General features: G+C 52.4%; 7 protein-coding genes and 1 non-coding gene across 8 annotated transcripts; 5 read left to right on the top strand and 3 right to left on the bottom strand.

The window, feature by feature from the left end:
• Positions 1-385: 385 nt before the first annotated feature.
• Positions 386-2,362, top strand: QC761_303170 (uncharacterized protein; the record flags this gene model as incomplete). Its single annotated transcript, XM_062877464.1, has 1 exon — positions 386-2,362. The coding sequence occupies one exon, from the start codon at positions 386-388 to the stop codon at positions 2,360-2,362; it is 1,977 nt and encodes a 658-aa protein (XP_062733235.1).
• Positions 2,363-2,663: 301 nt separating this feature from the next.
• Positions 2,664-3,362, top strand: QC761_303165 (uncharacterized protein). Its single transcript, XM_062877463.1, has 2 exons — positions 2,664-3,138; positions 3,228-3,362. The coding sequence occupies exons 1-2, from the start codon at positions 3,123-3,125 to the stop codon at positions 3,320-3,322; spliced, it is 111 nt and encodes a 36-aa protein (XP_062733234.1). The 5' UTR covers positions 2,664-3,122; the 3' UTR covers positions 3,323-3,362.
• Positions 3,363-4,199: 837 nt separating this feature from the next.
• Positions 4,200-6,631, top strand: GAL1 (galactokinase). Its single transcript, XM_062877462.1, has 2 exons — positions 4,200-5,323; positions 5,377-6,631. Exons 1-2 carry the CDS (start codon positions 4,686-4,688, stop codon positions 6,353-6,355), a joined length of 1,617 nt encoding a protein of 538 aa, XP_062733233.1. The 5' UTR covers positions 4,200-4,685; the 3' UTR covers positions 6,356-6,631.
• On the bottom strand, positions 6,603-8,698 carry QC761_303150 (uncharacterized protein). The gene is made up of 2 exons (XM_062877461.1): positions 7,836-8,698; positions 6,603-7,774 (listed from the first exon to the last, which is right to left on the bottom strand). The coding sequence occupies exons 1-2, from the start codon at positions 8,415-8,417 to the stop codon at positions 6,647-6,649; spliced, it is 1,710 nt and encodes a 569-aa protein (XP_062733232.1). The 5' UTR covers positions 8,418-8,698; the 3' UTR covers positions 6,603-6,646.
• On the top strand, positions 8,005-10,567 carry sgt2 (Small glutamine-rich tetratricopeptide repeat-containing protein 2). The gene is made up of 3 exons (XM_062877460.1): positions 8,005-9,065; positions 9,166-10,169; positions 10,228-10,567. The coding sequence occupies exons 1-3, from the start codon at positions 9,063-9,065 to the stop codon at positions 10,301-10,303; spliced, it is 1,083 nt and encodes a 360-aa protein (XP_062733231.1). The 5' UTR covers positions 8,005-9,062; the 3' UTR covers positions 10,304-10,567.
• A 331-nt stretch (positions 10,568-10,898) lies between these two features.
• ADE6 (phosphoribosylformylglycinamidine synthase) lies at positions 10,899-15,522 on the bottom strand. The gene is made up of 2 exons (XM_062877459.1): positions 13,615-15,522; positions 10,899-13,558 (listed from the first exon to the last, which is right to left on the bottom strand). The coding sequence occupies exons 1-2, from the start codon at positions 15,338-15,340 to the stop codon at positions 11,217-11,219; spliced, it is 4,068 nt and encodes a 1,355-aa protein (XP_062733230.1). The 5' UTR covers positions 15,341-15,522; the 3' UTR covers positions 10,899-11,216.
• A 1,186-nt stretch (positions 15,523-16,708) lies between these two features.
• Positions 16,709-16,851, bottom strand: QC761_0050760. The gene has a single exon. It is a non-coding gene; the product is annotated as a tRNA-Ala (tRNA).
• A 2,770-nt stretch (positions 16,852-19,621) lies between these two features.
• Positions 19,622-20,230, top strand: QC761_303120 (uncharacterized protein; the record flags this gene model as incomplete). Its single annotated transcript, XM_062877458.1, has 1 exon — positions 19,622-20,230. One exon carries the CDS (start codon positions 19,622-19,624, stop codon positions 20,228-20,230), a length of 609 nt encoding a protein of 202 aa, XP_062733229.1.
• Positions 20,231-20,249: the final 19 nt, after the last annotated feature.

Here is a 20,249-nt window from a genome sequence, read left to right as displayed (position 1 = left end):
TCATAGTCACCAGATGCTGAGCCCTCTTGAAAATCTTCAAATCGATGAAGCATCATCTAGCGTGGGAAAAGAAAGGCGGGCCAACCTGGAACACACAATGGCGGCTTTTGTATAATGATGCGATTTTTGTACAATGATGCGATTTCAAATCTTCAGAGTCACTGCGTGTAGTTCTGCTGGGAGCTTGAAAAAGCACGGTGGTGGTAATGTTGAAGAAAAAAGACGACTTGGGACGAAATCTATGTAATTACACACATCACGTGTATCTAGCCGCCGAGCTGAGCTGCCCAAACTGTAATCCTGATGCTGCCTGGGGCAGCCTCACTTCTTCTCACAATAACGCGACCTTTGGACTTTTTTCCGTCCAAGTTGCTTCGTCCCAGCCATGTCTCAGCAACCTTGCCTTCTAGAGAGGCTCCCTTTACACATCGCCCAGTACCTCGCCACCTTCCTTCATCAAGACAGCATCCGCCCATTTTCCTTGGCCAGCAAGTTCTGCTGTCAAGCAGCGGCACCACGCCGCTTCACCAGCCTTAAGCTCACCGCACGCGAGAGGGACAAGTTCGATCGTGATGTGGAAGAACTAAGAGCAACTCTCGCCGTCGACAATCGCTCCCATCACGTCCGTCGAATCACGCTGAGGGGTTTTCTCCTCTTGGGAACTGATCATCTTGGCCCAAACGGTGTCGACGGAAGATTCCTCGCCAACGGTGGTTGGAATGAGTCGCCCGACGATGAAGGAGACAGTGAAACGGAGGACGTTTATGATTCGAGCTATTTCAGGCCTAATCTGCCCAAATACGACTCACAGCGCAAACAAGAGCTGAACGAGGCATGGCAACCCTTCGCCGACCTCATAGGCCAGCTATCTGGCCTGAGAGATCTTATCTACGCCTGCACCCACCAAATACCGCGATGTGTACTCGAGGCATTGCACCAAAGCCATCCCCGGAGTCGCCTGCATATGCATACCTTCAGTCTGCGGAGTCTTTACTTGTCCGCAAGTAACGTTCAAGCTATAGACGCCGATGAGTATGCTTTGCTTACATCTCCTTGTCTCTACAGCATCGACATGAAGTACGAGCCATATAGCGACGAAGCAGAGAAAAGCTTCAATACAGAGGCCCTCCACTGGTTGATAGTGAACTCGCCTTCTCTGAGGAAGTTCAAGCTTGACTACAGGTACGATACTATGGCGGTGCGGCACGGAGCTTATCAACCCGAATCCTCTTGGGAGGACTTTCTGGAGCAAGCCGGTGCTGGCAAATCTGCCGACGGCAAGATTTCGAAGAAACCCGAAAAGCACCCATTGGAGTCGCTCACATTGCACTCATCTGGCTTTATTTATGAACTGCTTAACCATATTGCAGTCTGGAAACCTCTTCGATCCTTCACAGAACTGCGTCACCTCGAACTATCGCCATGCCTCTCTTTGGACGTCATGTCCTTGATTTCGATGGCAGCAGAGGGCGAGATCCCTTCCCTCAGGAGCCTATCAGTCGACTGGGAAGACATGCACAACAACCTCGGCCAGTTGCTTTCAGTTCTACCTCATCTCGACACCCTCAAGCTGAGCGGCAATCTCGATGAGTCGACCTTTCAAGGGATCCACGATGGCCCACGCCTGGCCTTGCGCAAACTTCAGATTTACCCTTTTACGCCCCTGGATCATTCCCAGGTGCGACAACTGATTCAGTGGTGTCCAAACCTGGAAGACGTCCGCCTACGTCTAGCGCGTGAGGCGGGACCGCATGAAACCGCCATCTACCGACTTCTTGGGCGGTTGCCTCGGCTCCGACGGGTCGTACTGCAGTTTGTCTGTCCAGAACCGCAATACCCTCCTCCCATCAGCGCGATCATGGATCTATCATGGGACAAATTTCGAGACGTTCGGAAGGCTTTAGTCAAGATTGCCGTTGATGAGACTTTGGCTCGTGCCATCTTTCGAAAGATTGCAGCAAGAAAGTGCCCATTGGAACGGCTCAAAATCGAATGCCTCCCGATCCAAGATTCCGCCAGGGCCCTCAGATCTTACCACGCCGTGTCATCATCCTACGACGCCAGTTGGGAAGATATCGTGGAGGTTGTCGGTGGTCGTACATGGATCTGCACAAGACAGGATGTGAAATCACCCGAGGTGGAGGTGCGTGAGGTTACCAAGGAGACTGGCAGCAGGGACAAGGCATTGGAATGTCTTAAGAAGACGGATGATCAAGAAGTCAAGGAGCTTTGGAAACAGGTATGGCCTCCGCGTGAGGGGGGAAGTGATAAGTGGTGGGAGAATTGGTGGAGTTATCCTCTGTCTGACATTCTCGACGACAATGGCGAAGATGTGGTCGGGGGTGCGGGGCCTGACATTTAGATGATGATGCGACCACGAGATGTGCTGTGATCATACATGTAGAAACAAGTAATGGAACAAATGACTTTCATTTCGATAGGCCACAGAACTGACAAGCAAGTCTACTCTTCAGTGACATACACGCTAGACATGTTCATGATCAATTGATCAAAAGTTCAGGAGAGGTTGGCATCTTCATTCATCCCAACTCACGAACCTTATCGATGTCGCCGCTCCCACCGGAAACACCCTCCGCCTATCTAGCTCCCCCAATACGAATCATTAGCTCACCTCTATCACGACTCATTCACCACCAAACCAGCCACATTTCGTAATCTCGCCCTGGCGTCACAGCGTGGACCCCTAAAACCCCGTCTTTGTTGACGTCCCCCCGACGTCATCCACCCAAAAGCCCTCCCCGATCAGCCACCAGGATAAGATCCGCCCAACACGCGGCCCCGGACCGTCCATAGGTTTGAATAAGATTCCTGCTGCCTTGACAGCCCCATCATCAACTATATAGCCCCTCCTCCCGGAAGTTCCCCGTCTTACCTTTCCTCCCTCAACTTGAACCGTGATTTTCGTTTCTGCAATTTCCCACAGCAAAAAAATATCCTCATCGTACATCAATCGAGAATCATACTTGGTTTGAGAAAGAACAAAGAAACAACCCCCCCCCCCCCAACACACACACCACCACCACCACCACCACCACCACCACGATGAGTGACTGCGGCTGCTCAACCTCAGGAACGTGCACCTGCCCCAAGGGCCAGTGCACATGCACCAACTGCCCTGTACGCATTCCAACCTACCTCCTTTCCTTTTCTCCATATGAAAGAAGAAACACCCGCTAATGCTTGTTTTGTTGTTTTGGTGTGAAAAGCACCCCAAGGAAGACAAATAACCCTATCACCGACCGACCGATCATTTTTGCAGGTGGAGGGAGGGGAGAGACGCAACAACTTGGCAAGCACATAACACTCTTGTGGTGCTGATGACGACCAGCAGAAATATCCGTACGGTGCCTGTGTGGCGTTTTGAGTTTTGGGGTTTGAGACACGTCATGATGGGATGGGTGGTTTGAGATGAAAAACAGATCCAAAATCTGGGAGGATAGGTGACTTGGGGGGGGGAGAGAGAGGACGGGAGAGGAGAGGGGGTTTGAATGGTGATGGTGTACATGTGCGATGGGTTTTGAGTCTTGAGATTTGTGTGGTTGCTAGCATTTTGCTGTTTTCTGCAATCGGAAATGTGGGAATCTGGAGTTGTAGCAACATCTGCTGATTTTGCTTTTTTTTTTTTGACCTGTCTAGGGGAAATATGATAGGATGGGGATTGGGAGTGGGTGTGGTGGTTTGGTAGGTGATTTTCATCAGATATGGTGGTGAGAAATATCAAAAATAGATTGTTGTTGGTGTATGAGTATGTTTGTCAATGGTTATTTGTTTGGCTCAGTTTTACACCTATTAAAATCGCAAAATTAACTGTTTCTGCGGTGCATATGAAGTATATGGCATGGCTGGTAGATACAGCACCAAGTTCACATGACAAGTACCTTCTTTCCACCAGAGATGGCGATTATGGATTTGTGATGCTGAAAGTTCTTGAACCCTGACACGCCTGAGGAAAAGCCTGTTCCTCGGAAATCAAGGTGCCACTTACACCAAGTCCGGGGCTAGCGGAGCCGGGGGTTGGAGTGTGGAGCCGCCGGATCGGCCCCGTGGCTCCAGACTCCGGAGCAAACCCCGCCAGTTCTCCAAATCTTGGGGTTCCAAGGATCAAGCTTTTGGTTATGGGCGCAATAATGAACACATACAGAGTAGTGTTTGAGATGTAGATAACGGCTACCTCGAACGAAGGATTTGTCTTCTCGGCATCGAGACCTTTACCTGAACATAATGACATGTAAAAGAAGGAGGACTGCATGAGCTCCGCTGCGGTCAAATACTCGGCGAGAAGCAGCTCGTGTGGGGAGACAGAGGGCATGACGACACCGGGGACAGGCGAGATGTGGAAGCACTTGCCTAATTTGCCTGCACAAACATCTCCTTGACAGCAGCTATTGGTCAATTCCACCGTTGAACAGGTTGAACAGGCGTGCAGCTGCCCGCCATCGTACTTCCCAAATTATACGGCCTCATGACCGTAGTGCGGGGCATTTTACTTCTTCTCATCGACTGAACGCGGGGCACATATCTTTCGCTCACCACAACCTCACCCTAATCATCCGCATCACCACGATACCCTCCGGTATATGAATACCTTCTTTTACGATCTGCCGGTCCCAGAGCTCACCTTTACGACAAGATACCTGCCCTAGAACCGGAGGCTACCATCCAAAATGGCCGGCCCTGTCCCCGTCGCCAGCTCTCTGAGCGACATCTACACCGTTGATGCCATCGGCACTCAAGCAAAGAGATGGAACAACCTCCTCGCTCGCTTCCAGGCCATCTACGGCCAGCCAGCCGAGTTCGTGGCTAGATCACCCGGCAGAGTAAACATCATCGGCGAGCACATCGACTACTCTCTCTACCCCGTCCTCCCCATGGCCATCACTGCCGACTCACTCCTTGCTGTATCAACCAACGTTGCCTCTACCAACACTAAGGAAGGCCACTACAAGATCAAGATCGCCAATGTTCAAGACGCCAAATTCCCCGCTCACGAGTTTGACATTCCCTATGAAGCCGTGGATATCGATGCTACTGTTCACGAGTGGACTAACTACTTCAAGTCTGGCCTCAGGGGTGCTTTGGAGCTGCTGCGCAAGAAGCACGGCAATGACTTCGAGCCAAAGAGCATGCAAATCTTGATGGATGGGACAGTTCCGGCGGGGGGTGGCTTGAGCTCCAGCGCTGCGTTTGTGAGCTCGAGTGCTCTGGCTGTCATGGTGGCCAATGGTGAGAAGACTGTGGACAAGACTGAGTTGACTGAGCTGGCTATTGTGAGCGAGCGGGCTGTTGGTGTCAACTCGGGCGGGTAAGTTCATCACCATCTTATACCATTCAGGACCATCGCTGACATGTCTCCAGAATGGACCAATCCGCCTCCGTCTTCTCAGAACGCGGCTCAGCCCTCTTCGTCTCCTTCACTCCCTCCCTCAAAGCCCGCCCGGTCTCGTTCCCCAAGACTAACCCCGAACTCACCTTCCTCATCGCCCAATCCTTCGTCACAGCCGACAAGTTCGTCACTGGCCCCGTCCACTACAACCTTCGGGTGGTAGAATGCTCTCTCGCCGCTGCCTACCTCAACGCCGTTCTCAACCCCCCCGGAACTCAACTCCCATCTGACGCCAGCCCGCTCTCGGTCAGTCTTCACGGCTTTCACGAAACGTACTTTGCCCTCCAGGAGCACTCTTCTGGCGCGACAAATTCCAAGTCGACCGAGTCCCAACTTGAAGAGTTGGTTGCTCTCACAGCAGAAAAGCTCGACAAGAGGGACGGCTACACCCGCGAGGAGATCGCCGCCGTCCTTAACATCTCAGTCGATGAACTCAACAAGAAATTCACCTCTCGCTTCCCCGTCCGGGCGGAGAAGTTCAAGTTGAGACAGAGAGCCCTCCACGTGTTTAGCGAAGCGTTAAGGGTGCTAAAGTTTATGTCCTTGCTTGAGCAGCAACCGACAAACACGGATGACACATCAGAGTACAATGCCCGATTAGGCGACCTGCTCAACCAAACCCAGGACTCGTGCCGGGATGTCTACGAGTGCAGCTGCAAGGAGATTGACGAGCTGTGTTCTATCGCGAGAAAGGCGGGGAGCTATGGGAGTAGACTGACGGGTGCTGGGTGGGGTGGTTGTTCGGTCCATCTCGTGCCTGCCGGCAAGGTCAAGGCTGTAAGGGAGGCGTGGGAGAGGGAGTATTACAGCAAGTTGGACTTGAGCGAGGAGCAGAAGGAGGCTGCGGTGGTGGTGAGTAAACCGGGGAGTGGGAGCGCGGTTTACTTGGTGGACGATAAGCCCGGGCCGGTGGTGGTGGATGATAGGGATAGGGGTAGTGAGGTGTATTGAGATGGTTGGGGCTTGGGATACCTAGAGAATTCATGAACTGAGAATTAGTTGAAACATTTTTTGTTCAATTGCCTTTGGGTTTCCATTTCACTTTCAGTGAACCTATTCTGGAAGATGTCTTTTCTGTCTGCCCACTCTCTCGTAATTCTCTCAACAAAAATAAACCAATGCAGTTACGTTGTTCATAAGCCCAACCTAGGTAACCCCATCCTAACCGCCAAATCACCTAACTTTCCAGATAGTAATACAAAATATAGTCTCATTACAAATGATCTACCCCTTCTCCCACTCCTAGTTCTCCTTCCCCGCCGCCCGTCTCTCCACATTCTTCACCCTCCTATTCTGCTTCACCTGCACCCTCCTCCACTTGACATACAGCGTCCAGGCGTCCCTCAGCACCACATACAAACACCCCCCGACCAAACTCCTCCCCCACTGGTGCTGCAGTATACTAGGCGCAAACATCCCGCCAGTCCCAGCAGCAGCAGGAATAGTCCTCCTCCTCCCACCACCACCCCAAATCGACGACCAGATTGAATCCCTTTGAAAGATCGACCTCGTAACCCACGACTTGGGCGCCAAGAACCGAATCGCCTCCCCCATGCCAAACGAAATCACCGGCATGAGAAGCGACGAGACTATCGAATTAATAAACAGCGACAAGAAATTCGTTTCCCCCTCCCCGTTCGGGCCGGGTGGTGGACGGGCAGCTTCGTTGTTGTCGCGGTTGCGGTGGTTGCGGCGGTTGTTGTTCTGTGGCGGAGGAGCCGGTTGTTGTGCCGCTGCCGGCGGAGGTGCAGGAAGCCCAGCAGGAACAGGCACACCCATATGAATATTCCCCATTTCATCTTGATTGTCATCGTTGTGATGGTGGTGGTGATGATCATGATCATGGTCATGCCCGTCATCTCCGAGATTGAGCTGCACCTCAAAGACGATTTCATCGGCTCTGCCCATTACATCGTCGTCATCAGGATCGGCATCTGCTTGGTCGTTGTCATCCCCAAAGAGGCCCACCACCGCGCGGCCGAGATTGATTACAGCGTCCCACATGCCTTCTTCTCCGTTTTCGCCTTCTCTTTGGTTGTTGTTGTTGTTGTTGTTGTTGTTGTTGTTGTTTCCTGCTCCGTTTTGTGGTGGTGGTTGTTGTTGTTCGCCAGGTTGCCGTTGTTGCTGCTGGCCATTAGCTGCGACAGCTTGGATAGGTGGTGGTTGCTGTTGCTGCTGTGCCTCGTTCGGCGGCTCTTCATCCATGGGCCTGCCACGGAGGGCTCGGTTGAGCCGCTTTTCTAGCTTGCCAAAGAGCTCGTAGTAGAGAAACGTGTAAGCGAATTGGACGCTCGGCATCAAAGCCACGGCCCATACTGGTGATGGGGGCCAGGTGAGAGGTTGATTGCGGCCGATTAGGAACGTGCTGTACTGTTGAGGATGTTAGCAGATAATTTGAAGTGGTGAGAATTGACATGAGGGGGAAACTTACCAGTGCACTAACTGGCAACACCACCAAGTTGCCCAAGGAAGCCAACCACCTTGACAGCACCAACCCCGGCCCGATCAAGGAGCATGTAATTACCGTAGGTATTACCCCCATCTTGTCAACCATGGACGTGACAGCCCTCCGCCCAGCAAATACTGTGATCGCAGCAAAGCCATAGCTAGCGGCGCCAACAACGCTGCATTCGCTGACTATGAGCACAAGAAGGCCTGGGGATATTCTGCTGAACTTCCGGTTGAAGCGGTTGCGCAAGGCGACGATGGCATCGTAGGGTTCTTCGACTGTGATGGGGGATTTGCAAGCTGGGCATTGGAGACCGTTCTTTGACCGCCGGTTGGAAACTTCCATCTCTGCTACCCATTGTAGCATGCAGTCTTGGTGGGCTTCGAGGGTACATGGGCATGGATGGACCCAGGTCGCGTCGGGGGTGTCGTTCTCGTTCTGGAGGCAGATGAAGCAGACGTGCTGGTCGTTCTCGGCGTAAGGTGCTGGTACGATGGAGGGGTGAACTGAGGTGGAGGGTATGAGCGACCCGGTTGGGCTGCTCGCGCCTGATGGCGTCGCCATTGTTGGTGTAGGTAGGTATGGGTGACGGAACAGGAGGATCGGCTGTCGCTGTTGGGACAGTCAGTCAGCAGAGAAGAAGCATGTGATAATGTAACCAAAAAGTTATACTCAAAGAGTTCACGCGACTGTGGTTGCCCCGGTAATATCGGCACTTCGACTCTTATAAATAGTGATCAATTCTGGGCAACGGTGTCGGTGAGTTCAACGCCTGGCAGTTTAGAAATCGGCGGCTCGAGTTGAGAGCTCCCAGACCAGGGGTTTGCAGTTGACATCAGCGAGCCCCACTATTCGATTTGCGCCCAAACGGCACCTCTCCCGTTTGGTACTAGTGCCGGAGCGCTACAGAATAGCTGCTATAGTTTCTTGCAGCTGCCCGCCATTGGCCGGATATTTTCTGGAGACGTCAAGGTTCCAGACCCACGCATATCCCACCTCCAACCTTAACCCCTCCATCGACTTGTGTGGAATCCAGCCGACGCATCTGGCTCTTGGGTTGAAACCGAGCCCCGCCAACAAACTTAACTACCAATTTCCATCTACTTTCCTCTTTACTTTTGAGTTTCCGCCCGGATACATCAAATCATCGTCCTTTCACCGCAAGATACCCAGTCCGCCGCCAGCAGGAGATCTGCTTTCCTTTTCATAATGGTATTCATCACCTTTCTTTGCGCGGGGTAGCAGCCGCAACTTCGCCTTCTACCCCTATCTTCATATATGAATATATGGGAATCTAACTATCCCACCACAGGCAGCCCAAAACTCCAAGCAACGCCTCGCCCTCGCAGTCTGCGACTTCCTGTCCTCCTCCCTCAAAGACGGCACCCTCCGCGAGGAAGACTCCGACAACATCGACATCGCCATCAACTGCATCACCGAGGCGTTCTCGGTCGATTTCTCCGACAAGGCCGCTGTCTCTTCAGCCATCGGCTCCCAAAACCTCCTCCAGATATACTCCGTCTACGAGAAGTTGAAGAATGTCACCGCCCCCGCCTCCTCTCAGTCTGCAGGTTCTTCCAGCGCCCCACCACCATCAACCGCCGTGACGGAAGAGCAGAAGAAGAAGGCCGAGTCCTTGAAGTCCAAGGGCAACGCGGCAATGGCCCAAAAGGATTACCCTACCGCCATTAACTACTACACACAGGCCTTGTCGGTCCACCCCGGCAACGCCATTTTCCTATCCAACCGCGCCGCCGCCTACTCCGCGGCCAAGGACCACGAGTCCGCCAAGGCGGATGCTGAAGCTGCCGTTGCTATTGAGCCAACATACACCAAAGCCTGGTCTCGCCTCGGTCTCGCCCGTTTCGCTCTCGGTGACGCCAAGGGCTCGATGGAGGCCTACCAGAAGGGTATCGAGTACGAGGGTAACGGTGGCAGCGACGCCATGAAGAAGGGGTACGAGACAGCCAAGAGGAGGGTAGCGGAGATTGAGGCCGAGGAGTCAGCTAGTGCCACTGCTCGAAGCGCCTCTCCCTCTGCAGGAGGCGGCGGTACTCCCAGTCTGGCCGACCTGGCTGGTATGCTCGGCGGCGGTGGCAGAGGGGGCGGTGGCGGCGGTCCAGGTGGATTGGATTTCGGTGCCATCATGAACAACCCCATGTTTGCGAGCATGGCGCAGAACCTGATGAGCAACCCGGACATGATGGCCAACTTGATGAATAACCCTAGGTTGAGGGATATGGCCAACTCGTTTGGTAGCGGGGGTGGGCTGCCGGATATTGGGAGTTTGATGTCTGATCCTTCTATTGCTGAGATGTGAGTTTTGTTCATGAAACTTGTTGATGGAACATATTACTGATGAAGATGAAAATAGGGCCAGAAATATGATGGGCGGTGCTGGTGGTGCTGGTGCTGGTGCTGGTGCTGGTCGGGGCAGTGGTGCTCCTTGAGCTGTGTGATATTCACTATACCTAATCACCAGTCTTGCTTCGTTTGTCAGTTCGTAATAATAGATGGACATCTCCCGATTCTTTTCGGTCCGTTATTATGTCGAAGAATACCTAGACATGTTGTGCTGTTTTTTTATGAGGAGGGAGCGTTAAAAGCAAGGTCGATGCCAATTGTCTCTTATTCGAGCGAGGCAGATAGACTTACGATTTCAAATGAATTTTGAAGATTTACATTGAGAGATGAACAACAGATGAGTTGAGAAGAGATTTTCCGAGCTGAAACATTGAACATATATTCAAGTCAAGTCGCTGGTCGCTGCTCAGCCATAACGATGCCGTCATATATATCTTTTGAGGGAATGATACAATGCGGCTTTCAATCAGGTAAATTACCTAGGTATTATTGCGGCTTTGAACCAATATGGCAAAACGCTTCAAGTAGCTAACTGATGAATTACTCAGATACCTACCTCACTAAGAAAGCCCTCTTGATTGAGCAGGCCCTCAAGATGGATTCATGACAACCTCGGGTATCTAATGTCCAACAACAGGTGACAGAGTTCAAGATTCAGTTACTCACATAAGGTAGACCCGATCAAAAAGGAAACAGTAATGCATCTCACACCGTGATAACCATTTAGTGCCTATTTACACAGAGATCTAGCCAGCCCTATTCCATCTCTTTGATTTTCATCTAGTTACATTCATTCCAATACCCTTTTACTTCCCTCCTCATAAAAAGAAAACAAAATCAAACCCACCCACCCAACAAATGTATGCCTCCCATTTTCTTTTTATGACACAAACCCCCTACACCATATATCCCCATAAACGCCTCCGCCAGCAAAACACCTCAATGTCTATTTTTGTTCGTTTATTTCATTTCAATCAAGCCGGCCTCAGGTAAGGCTATCTACCCAACCCAGCGTCTAGCACTCCTAAACATCCTCAACCAAGGACCAAACTCGCCCCACTGCTCAACATCCTCCCTGGGCACGTAGCTCGTCACATCCGCCATGATGGTTCTCTCGGGGTGAGGCATCATAGCCAACACCCTCCCATCCCTGCTAGCAACACCGGCGATACCGCCAGGGCTGCCGTTGGGGTTGTAGGGGTATGTCTCGGTGACCTCGAGTCTATTGTCGACGTATTTGATGGGAATGCCACCCGACTCAGTCAAGCTCTGGAACTGCTGCTGGCTCTGGAACTCGGCGCGGCCCTCGCCGTGAGAAACAACGATGGGCAGGGAGGAGCCGTTCATGCCGTTGAAGAAGACAGAGGGGTTGGACGGGTTGTCCTCGATCTTGACCATGCTGTAACGGGCCTCGAACTGGTTAGAGTTGTTCTGGACAAAGGCGGGGAAGTCCTCGGCGCCGGGGATGAGCTCCTTTAAGCGGGAAAGCATCTGGCAACCGTTGCAGACACCGAGAGCGAAGGTATCCTTGCGCTGGAAGAACTCGGCGAGCTCCTTGCGGGACTTTTCGTGGAGGAGGATGGACTTGGCCCAACCCTGGCCGGCGCCGAGAACGTCACCAAAGGAGAAGCCACCGCAGGCGGCGAGACCGACAAAGTCGGCCAGGGACCGGCCGTTGATGATGTCGGTCATGTGGATATCGACAGCGTCGAAGCCAGCAGCGCGGAAAGCGAAAGCCATTTCGGCGTAGCCGTTGACACCTTGCTCGCGAAGGATGGCAACGCGAGGGCTCTTGCCGAAGAAGCCAGTAATCGAGGCGGTCAGAGGAACAATGTTCTCGGCAGGCGAGAAGGTCAGGTTGTAAGAAAGACCGGGGTCGGCAGAGTCAGCAATGGTGGCATACTCAGACTCGGCGCAGGAGGGGTCGTCTCTGAGCTTCTGCATCTCGTAAGAGACCTTGGACCACCATTGCTGCATCTCGGCTCTGTCAAGGCTGGCGAAGGGAGCACCCTCTCCGTAACGGATGTTGAGGTTCTGCTTAGACGAGTCCTGGACAACACCAATCTTCTTGATGAGCCCTGCAGGAGGGCCACAAGTGGCGAAGCATCTCTTAAAGTTGGTCTCGTCTGAAGCGCGAACCTGGAAGACGGCACCCAACTCTTCGTGGAACAGAGCCTCGGTCATGTCAGCAAGGCTGCCAGACTTGGCAACACCATCCATCATGACATCAACGCCGCAGCGACCAGCGAACATCATCTCAGCGATGGTGGTGACAAGGCCACCATCAGAGACATCGTGGTAGGCAAGAACGATGCCGCTCTCGTGAAGCTGGGCAAGGGCGTCAAAGTAATCCTTGAGGAGATCCACATCACGGACATCTGGGGCTTCGTGGCCGATGGCACCAAAAGCCTGGGCAAGAGCAGAGCCGCCAAGAGCCTTGTGGCCTTGGGCCAAGTCGACATAGAGGAGCACAGTCTCGCCGACATCCTCAACGCGGCGAAGCTGGGGAGTCCAGGTACGGCGAACATCCTCAACCAGGGTAAAGGCAGAAATGACGACCGACACGGGAGCGGTAACACTCTTCTTAGTCTCCCCGTCCTTCCAGCTGGCCTTCATCGAGGTGGAGTCCTTGCCAACAGGAATGCTGACGCCGAGCTTAGGGCAGAGCTCCATACCGATGGCCTCGACAGCCTCGTAGAGAGCAGCACCCTCGCCGGGGTGGTTGACAGCGGCCATCCAGTTGGCGGAAAGCTTCACACGCTTGAGATCGCCTCTGTAGGAGCCACCCTTGATATCGGCAGCACCGAGGTTCAACAAACTCTCGGCAACAGCCATTCTGGCGGAGGCAGCAGGAGAGATCAAAGCCAGTGTTGGCTTCTCACCCATGGCCATCGCCTCACCAGTCTTCATACCGTTCAAGCTGAACGAAGTAGCCGTGACGGCGACGTCAGCAACTGGTGTCTGCCATGGGCCAACCATTTGGTCGCGAATGGTAAGACCACCGACGGTGCGATCGGCGATGGTGATGAGGAATGACTTGGAGCCAACGGAAGGCAGCCAGAATACTCTCTGGACAGCTTGCTTGAAAAGATCGGCGTCGCTGGCAGCATCACCAAGAGCAGCCTTGAGGCTGGCGACGGGCTCGAAAACGGGCCAGGTAGGCTTCTTGGAGCTGACAATGCGCTCGAGCTTGCGGCCCTTGGGAAAAAGAACGTCCATAGGGACATCAATAGGACGGGGGTACTCCTTCGACTCCTTGTCGCTAAGAACCAGTCTAGAGACACCGTCCTCTTCCTTGGACAAGACAGTTCCGACATCAGAGAAACCGCAGCGTTCACGTCCTATTGCCCAGTCAGTCAAGAGCACAATGCGACTCTGAAAAATAAATCAAACTTACTGCAGATAGCAGTGAAGCGCTCCATGCCATCGCTGTTCACCAGGATGACATAGCGCTCCTGGGCTTCGTTGCACCAAATCTGGAGAGGGCTCATGCCGCGATCGACGCACTCGACCTGGCGAAGCTCGAATCTTCCACCAAAGCCAGCATCCTTGACGAGCTCAGGTAGAGCATTCGAAAGACCACCAGCACCAACGTCGTGAATCATGGCAATGGGATTGTGGTCTCCGAGAGCGACGCAAGTGTTGATGACCATCTGTGCACGGCGTTCCATTTCAGGGTTGCCACGCTGCACACTGTCAAAATCAAGGTCGGCGTTACCCTCTCCGGAAGCGTTACTGGACGCAGCACCACCACCCAGACCAATCAACATGGCAGGTCCACCGAGGACGATAACATGAGCGCCCTCCTGAACATCCTTGGGATCCTTGAGGGCGTGCTTCTCTCTCACAGTACCGACGCCACCAGCAATCATGATAGGCTTGTGGTAGCCACGGAACTCGCCCTCGGCCTTGGTGTCATCGGCAGTAAGGAGAGTTCTGAAAGTACCGGTCAAGCATGGGCGACCGAATTCGTTGTTGAACCGGGCACTTCCAATGGGGGCCTCCAACATGATGTCAAGACTGCTGGCGTAGTGAGCAGGGCGACCGACATCGATTTCCCAGGGCGCCTTGTGCTCGGGGATATGCAAATCAGAGACCCAGAAACCGCAGAGACCAGCCTTGGGCATGGAGCCCCTGCCAACGGCACCCTCATCGCGAATCTCACCACCAGAGCCAGTGGCAGCTCCGGGGAAAGGGGCAATGGCGGTCGGGTGGTTGTGTGTCTCAACCTTGGCGAGAACGTGAATAAGCTCCTTGTTCAACTTCCAGGAGCCAGTAGAGTAGTCAGGGGCCCACAGGTTGGCGTTTTCACCCTGAATGACAGCCGCATTGTCGCTGTAAGCCGAAACGGTGAAATCAGGGGTGGCCTTGTGGGTATTCCTGATCATGCCAAACAAGCTGTGCTCCTTAGTGATGCCATCGATAGTCCAGTTGGCGTTGAACTGCTTGTGACGGCAGTGCTCCGAGTTGACCTGAGCAAACATGAAGAGCTCGATATCATGGGGAGGGCGGCCCAGCTTGGTGAACTGCTCCACCAAGTACTCCACTTCAGACTGATCCAGGGCCAGGCCGCGAGCCTTGTTGTACTCATTGAGCACCTGGACCGGGTCCCGGCCTTCGGCAAATATGTCAACGATCTCCAAAGGAGCGGGCTCGCTTTCGGCAAACATGGTGTTGAGATCTGGCTCTTCTGTTGTAAGGTGCTCGGTCATGCGATCATGCAGAACATCCTTGAATGGAACAGTCTTGTCGTTATAAGGCTGATCAAACTCGATGGTGATGATGCGTCCGCGCTCTATCCGCTGAATCTGGTTCTCGAAGCCGCAAACATGGGCAATCATGGTGGCCTTGGAGCTCCATGGTGAGAGATATCGCGGTGTCACGAACCATTGGCGGCCGTAACCGATGTGAGTGAGAGGAGGAGTGGATGAGCCGGAGAGTGGGAGAAACTGGGAGAGGGTTTGCTTCGCGGCATTGGCGTCGCCGTTGATGTGGGCGTAGTAGATCCAGGAGCCGGCGAGCTTGGACACCTTGATGGGCGCTATCTTGTTGATCTGATCTTTGAGCTTCTGGGCCTCGGAGGCCGTGAAGCAGGAGTCACCTGCGAGGGTGAGGTGCGCCATCGTTTGCGGTGATTGCGATGACACAGAAGAGGGAGCAATAACAACCGGTGGGGGGGGGGAGGTCAGCTCAAATATAGGGGGTGGACGACTGCAGAGAGCCAAAGCTCACTGGAATGGATACAGAGTCATCGAGCGAGCTGCGAGTCTGGAGGTGGGGTGGTGGTGGCACTTTCGAGTTTTTATGATGGCGGGGCAGAGAGCAAAACCCACTTTATTTTTGCGCTTCTCCACACAATTGGCTGGTTCTCTTATCCAACCAGTGCACTTCTCTTATCGCATAGAGGGGCAGCGCGAGAGCGAAACGACGCTTCATGTTAAAGACGAGCATATTCACGGCTTTAATTCTCTCATATCTCGAGTAAAACTTTGATATTTCCTTCTTCTCCTTATTACCCTGAACCATCTATATATCTGAGGAAGATACCTAGATAACCGTCGTATCCTCACATTCAACCGGAACTCGCTCAGGGACGCATGTGTCAGTGTCAACCTCGTCAAGGATTTATCCCAGACCCTGACTGTCAACTGTCCATCATGCAGTCCTGGCTCGCGAGATCGCTCAGGCTGCGTGGGGGTTCCTTGTCAATTACTCTATCAAATCCATTCAGTTCGGTAAAATGCCCGGGGTTTTGCGGGATTGGATGGCAACCTTTGGACACGTACGGATCCCCTGAAAACATAGGACCGACAAATATCTTCCTGAACTACTTACATCCTATTCACTACACATTTGGTAGGCTTCTTTTAGGCTCCTATTGGAGACCCGTCCTCCTATAGCAGCGATCATTTCAAGACGGTATTAAGTAGGTATATAGTGTTCGTGCCATATTCCTTTGGTTATCCACATACAGGTAGTTGATGGCGCCTCAATCAAATTGACAGCGGTTAGTATAACGAGACATAATTTTCTATCAAAGTGAGAAGACTGTCCACTCATGAAGTTGTATTGATCGGCACCTGTTGTTGGTAAACTAGCCGAAGAAATGGCAAGGCAAATCAACTACGACGCTACGGGAGGTTTGCTTCAGAAAGAAGTTCCAAAGACTACCTACTTGAATACTTTCCAGCAGGTATCTCATAACCGCGAGCTCGAAAATCACTTGACTATAAAAGGTCTACTTTCAGTTCTTGATTAAAACACTAGGATGGGTCCTGCTGGTGGCTGAATTTTATTTCGATGCCTAGTCAAGATGATTCATTAGGGTAGCTATGGTCATGATGAGAACGGTGGATGCTTAGGTACCTACCTAGATATATCATTGGAATGCCATCTATTATGTTATAACACACTGTGAGGTTGTGTAAAATCAAGCACAGACATTACCACTGGTGAAGTAAACCAAAAAGGCAGAAAACTGCAAAAGGGATTGGACGTACCGGGGTTTGAACCCGGGACCTTCTCAAGGAGCCGTGTATCATTCAAGCCATGCAACTTTTACAGAATTGGAACAGTTTCAGAGCAACGAACAATTATTTGCAAATGAGACGTCGTACCACTAGACCATACGCCCTGTCTGTTTTGTTGTTATGTGGAACCAAACACAATCTTATAAGCTTGGTTTCGCGTCTCTCCTAGTTACGGAGGCAACAATCGGGCAGGCAGGTTCGTCTGGGTGTTACCGGCCTGGCTTCCACCTAGCACTGATTACCTACAAAGAGTTAGCTATCAGCAAATCAAGCTGTTCACGGGAGTTCTAGCAAGCCCATTTCCCATATCTATACTCCCACAGACGCAGTGGACGAGTCGTTTCGACAATATCCCTTGATGTCATTCAAAGTTTGACACCGCTCGATAGCCTAGAGGCACCGAACATTTGGCTTTATATTATAGCTACTCTAGAAGATAACTTCTTCTTTTTCTCATTCAGTGGTATCTAGTTAGTTTTGAAGTGTTCGGATGGAGCCGGTCACTTCAAGGAAAGAAAAGATGCGTTCCTCATGGTCTACATCAATTCAAACATCACAGTCAACGCAACCGGGCATTTTCATCCTCGATGTCCTTGCTAGCACAGTTTAACAGAAGGCGCTGAAAACCGGCTTTGGTGAAGTATCTTACCCACGTTGTCGTCGTGAATCCATGACAAAACCGAAACAGACCAAAAACTGGTCACCGGGACTGGCTGTGGGGTCATTTTACCTCAGGCTCTGAAAGCAACTCTAGCATTGTATTGCAAACTTAATACTTATGTTCCAGAGCTACTAGTATTGAAGTTCTCAAAAGCGATATTTACCTTAAAGTCTATCGTATACTCTCATTTTCTAGTATCAGCCTTTTTTTATTTTTTATTTTTTGAAGAAAAACGGTATGTTCCTCAAGGCCTTCGACTTTTAAATTCAATCTTGTATGATAAGAGACGCAGTACAAACCAGCAAGTCACAACCCTACGACCAGCACCAATCACGATCACCTATAATAACAGGATCCCCGGCAACAGCACCAACAGCAGTAACAGAATCAATACCATTAATAACAGCAACAACAGGCACCGCGATGTCGCAGCAGCGAACAGACGCCTCCGCACGCTGGGCCAGCCTGGTTCAGGCTCACCAGTTTACAGTGTAGTCGCGCGAGGTAGCTCGCGAGAATGAGCTAAATACGCCAGCGCCAGCAATGTTCTTCTGGAAGAGGTCTTGCGTATGTGGGCGATGAGATCTCACATTTCTCCGTTCACATCCAAGGAGTTCGAATTCGAAGGGCAAAAGTCGCTGCTACCTTTCGAGAAGACATCCGGCTCACGGGACACCAGCCCGGCGACCACGTCTTCCGGGTAGCAAAGAACCCCAAGATAAGGTACACTCTCAAGAGGTACCTGAGGTACGAAAGCCAAATCCAGCAAATTTCCAGACATTACTTTCGGTGGTTCATGTACGCAGTCCAGCCGGCAATTTTCGGGATGGTTATCTCTATTGGCTTTTAATCCGGCTGTCCAGTAAAAATCGCTTCTATTCGAACTTGAGCGGATCGGATTGAGGCTGAGACAGAATCAAATCAGCCAAGTCGACAATATCTGCCTGAGCTGTGGAAACTTAGATTGTCGGCTTTTGGGACGAGACGACTATGATCACGCGAAAGGTTCGTCCTGCCCAGCTTATAGCAGTTTGCCAGACCTCAAGAGCGACGGATACATATGCCGCGGCTTCCTGGTTGGTTTACAAGCTGCAAAAGAACAATATTTGGGGCTTTCGCTCGTATCAACTTGAGTGGAATTCGTTTATCCCTTTACTCCAAGCTGCATCTGGTACCAATTTCGATATTCTGCTTAAGCATTACACAGAGAGGATGAATAGAGAGGGACTATCTATGCTTTAAACAGCGTCTCATCAGTCAACACGCATGTGTTGTTGTATTGCAAGCCAGAAAACATCACCCTTGACTGAATCACTGTGAGCGGAAGTGGAAGTGAAGAGGGTGTAAGTGATAACGATAAGGAAACGGGAATGGGTCCTTGCCACCCTGCCCACAAATTAACCAAGACACCAAACCACCCAAATCGCGGTCACTTACACAGGAACCACTAATTCTCACCAGCCATATCTCAACTGTAGTTTAGTTAAAAGCTTCCAAAATTTTGAACAGGAGTAGTCCTGAGGTACTATATCCTTCTAGTCCTTTTTTTGGCTTTTAAATACTTTTTTGGGAGAGAAAGGCGTGTGTGAAAAGGCGGTTTGTATTTGGTGTCGCAATTATTTTGTGGGCAGGGTGCCTGCCAAACCAGATTTCTAGGCGGCCGGCAATCCAGCAGCCAATCACCGCTCGAGAGGCAGCTGTTGTGCGGGGACCCACAGGAGCACTCAACTTTTCATCATTTTTACCGCGAGCACCACGAACACCTTGCGACTCGGAGCCCCCGCAGTGGTCAATCGAGTCCCCTCGTCCGCGATAAACACCAGTCTTCGTCGGGTCCACGAAGATAAGGAAACTTTCCACCGGGGACAGCACCAAGAAAAAGAGGCCACTGGATACCACCGACCCTTCCGACGACAACCCTCCTGGAAAGCGACCCAAACTCGCACCTCTCAAGACTCGCGATCTCCCCACTGCGAGACCGGCAGATCAGGAACCTACCGACCGCTCCCACGATCGAACAAGCCCACTGCAACCTAGTTCCGAGCAATTCCTTTCGAGATATATCCCAACAACCTCACCCCCTCCCCCGAACCGCAAAGGCGTCGCCATCCTCACCAACGGCCGCCCCAAGAAATCCGTCCTTGAGAAACGATCCCCCCTTCCAAACCCGAAAACTCGACCCGCAAATTCATCCCCTTTTAACAACAATCACCATGTCAACCAAGACCTTCCTCCCCTCCCTCAGGGCCCTCACAACCCGCCTCTTCACCCGCCCACCCCCCCTCCCCATCCAACAATGCCGCCCCCTAACCACCACCCCCCCAAGCCTCGCCCTCTCCAAATCCTCCATCGCCAAACTCGGCCCCGGCTCCAAACCAGGCAAGGGCTCCTCCTCAGCCAACAAAAACCAACCAACCCGCCGCTCCAAGAAGAAAGGAGAAGTAGTCCGCGACCCCCGCATGATCAACCTCCTCCGCCACTTCGCCATCCTCTCCCCTCAACGCATCCCCGCCCCCCTCCGCATGGCCCGCAACCGCTACCTCCGCCACTGGACCATCCACCGCGCCTGGCTACTCTTTCGCCGCCAGCAGCGCGAGGCCCGCGAGAGGAACTGGATGAGGCAGTACCAGTCCATGAACCGCGCCTGCGAGGAGCTGAGGCTGACGAGCGGGCCAGGGACGAGGGAGGAGGGGTATCTGTTTAGGATGGCGATGGAGAAGAAGGGCGTTTACGGGCTCAAGGGGGTGCCAATTGAGTATGCTAGGGCGCAGACAGAGACGCCGGCGAGGGTGCCGTGGGATCATGAGTGGAAGAGGGATTGAGTAGTAGATTCGGCCTAGA

Source organism: Podospora bellae-mahoneyi, chromosome 3 (genome assembly GCF_035222275.1).
Source record: "Podospora bellae-mahoneyi strain CBS 112042 chromosome 3, whole genome shotgun sequence".
Classification (NCBI taxonomy): Eukaryota; Fungi; Ascomycota; class Sordariomycetes; order Sordariales; family Podosporaceae; genus Podospora; species Podospora bellae-mahoneyi.
The sequence above is the reverse complement of the archived record's forward strand: the minus strand, read 5'-3'. Positions and strand labels throughout refer to the sequence as shown.

What these genes read in the sequence shown, in the direction of transcription:
- ADE6 (XM_062877459.1), bottom strand. Translation starts at nt 15,340, where the DNA reads ATGGCGCACCTCACCCTCGCAGGTGACTCCTGCTTCACGGCCTCCGAG. An exon ending in GCGCTTCACTGCTATCTGCA is followed by an intron (nt 13,559 to 13,614) that starts GTAAGTTTGATT and finishes ACTGGGCAATAG; the next exon opens with GACGTGAACGCTGCGGTTTC.
- QC761_303150 (XM_062877461.1), bottom strand. Translation starts at nt 8,417, where the DNA reads ATGGCGACGCCATCAGGCGCGAGCAGCCCAACCGGGTCGCTCATACCC. An exon ending in TGTTGCCAGTTAGTGCACTG is followed by an intron (nt 7,775 to 7,835) that starts GTAAGTTTCCCC and finishes CATCCTCAACAG; the next exon opens with TACAGCACGTTCCTAATCGG.
- sgt2 (XM_062877460.1), top strand. An exon ending in GATCCTTCTATTGCTGAGAT is followed by an intron (nt 10,170 to 10,227) that starts GTGAGTTTTGTT and finishes AGATGAAAATAG; the next exon opens with GGCCAGAAATATGATGGGCG.
- GAL1 (XM_062877462.1), top strand. Translation starts at nt 4,686, where the DNA reads ATGGCCGGCCCTGTCCCCGTCGCCAGCTCTCTGAGCGACATCTACACC. An exon ending in GTTGGTGTCAACTCGGGCGG is followed by an intron (nt 5,324 to 5,376) that starts GTAAGTTCATCA and finishes ACATGTCTCCAG; the next exon opens with AATGGACCAATCCGCCTCCG.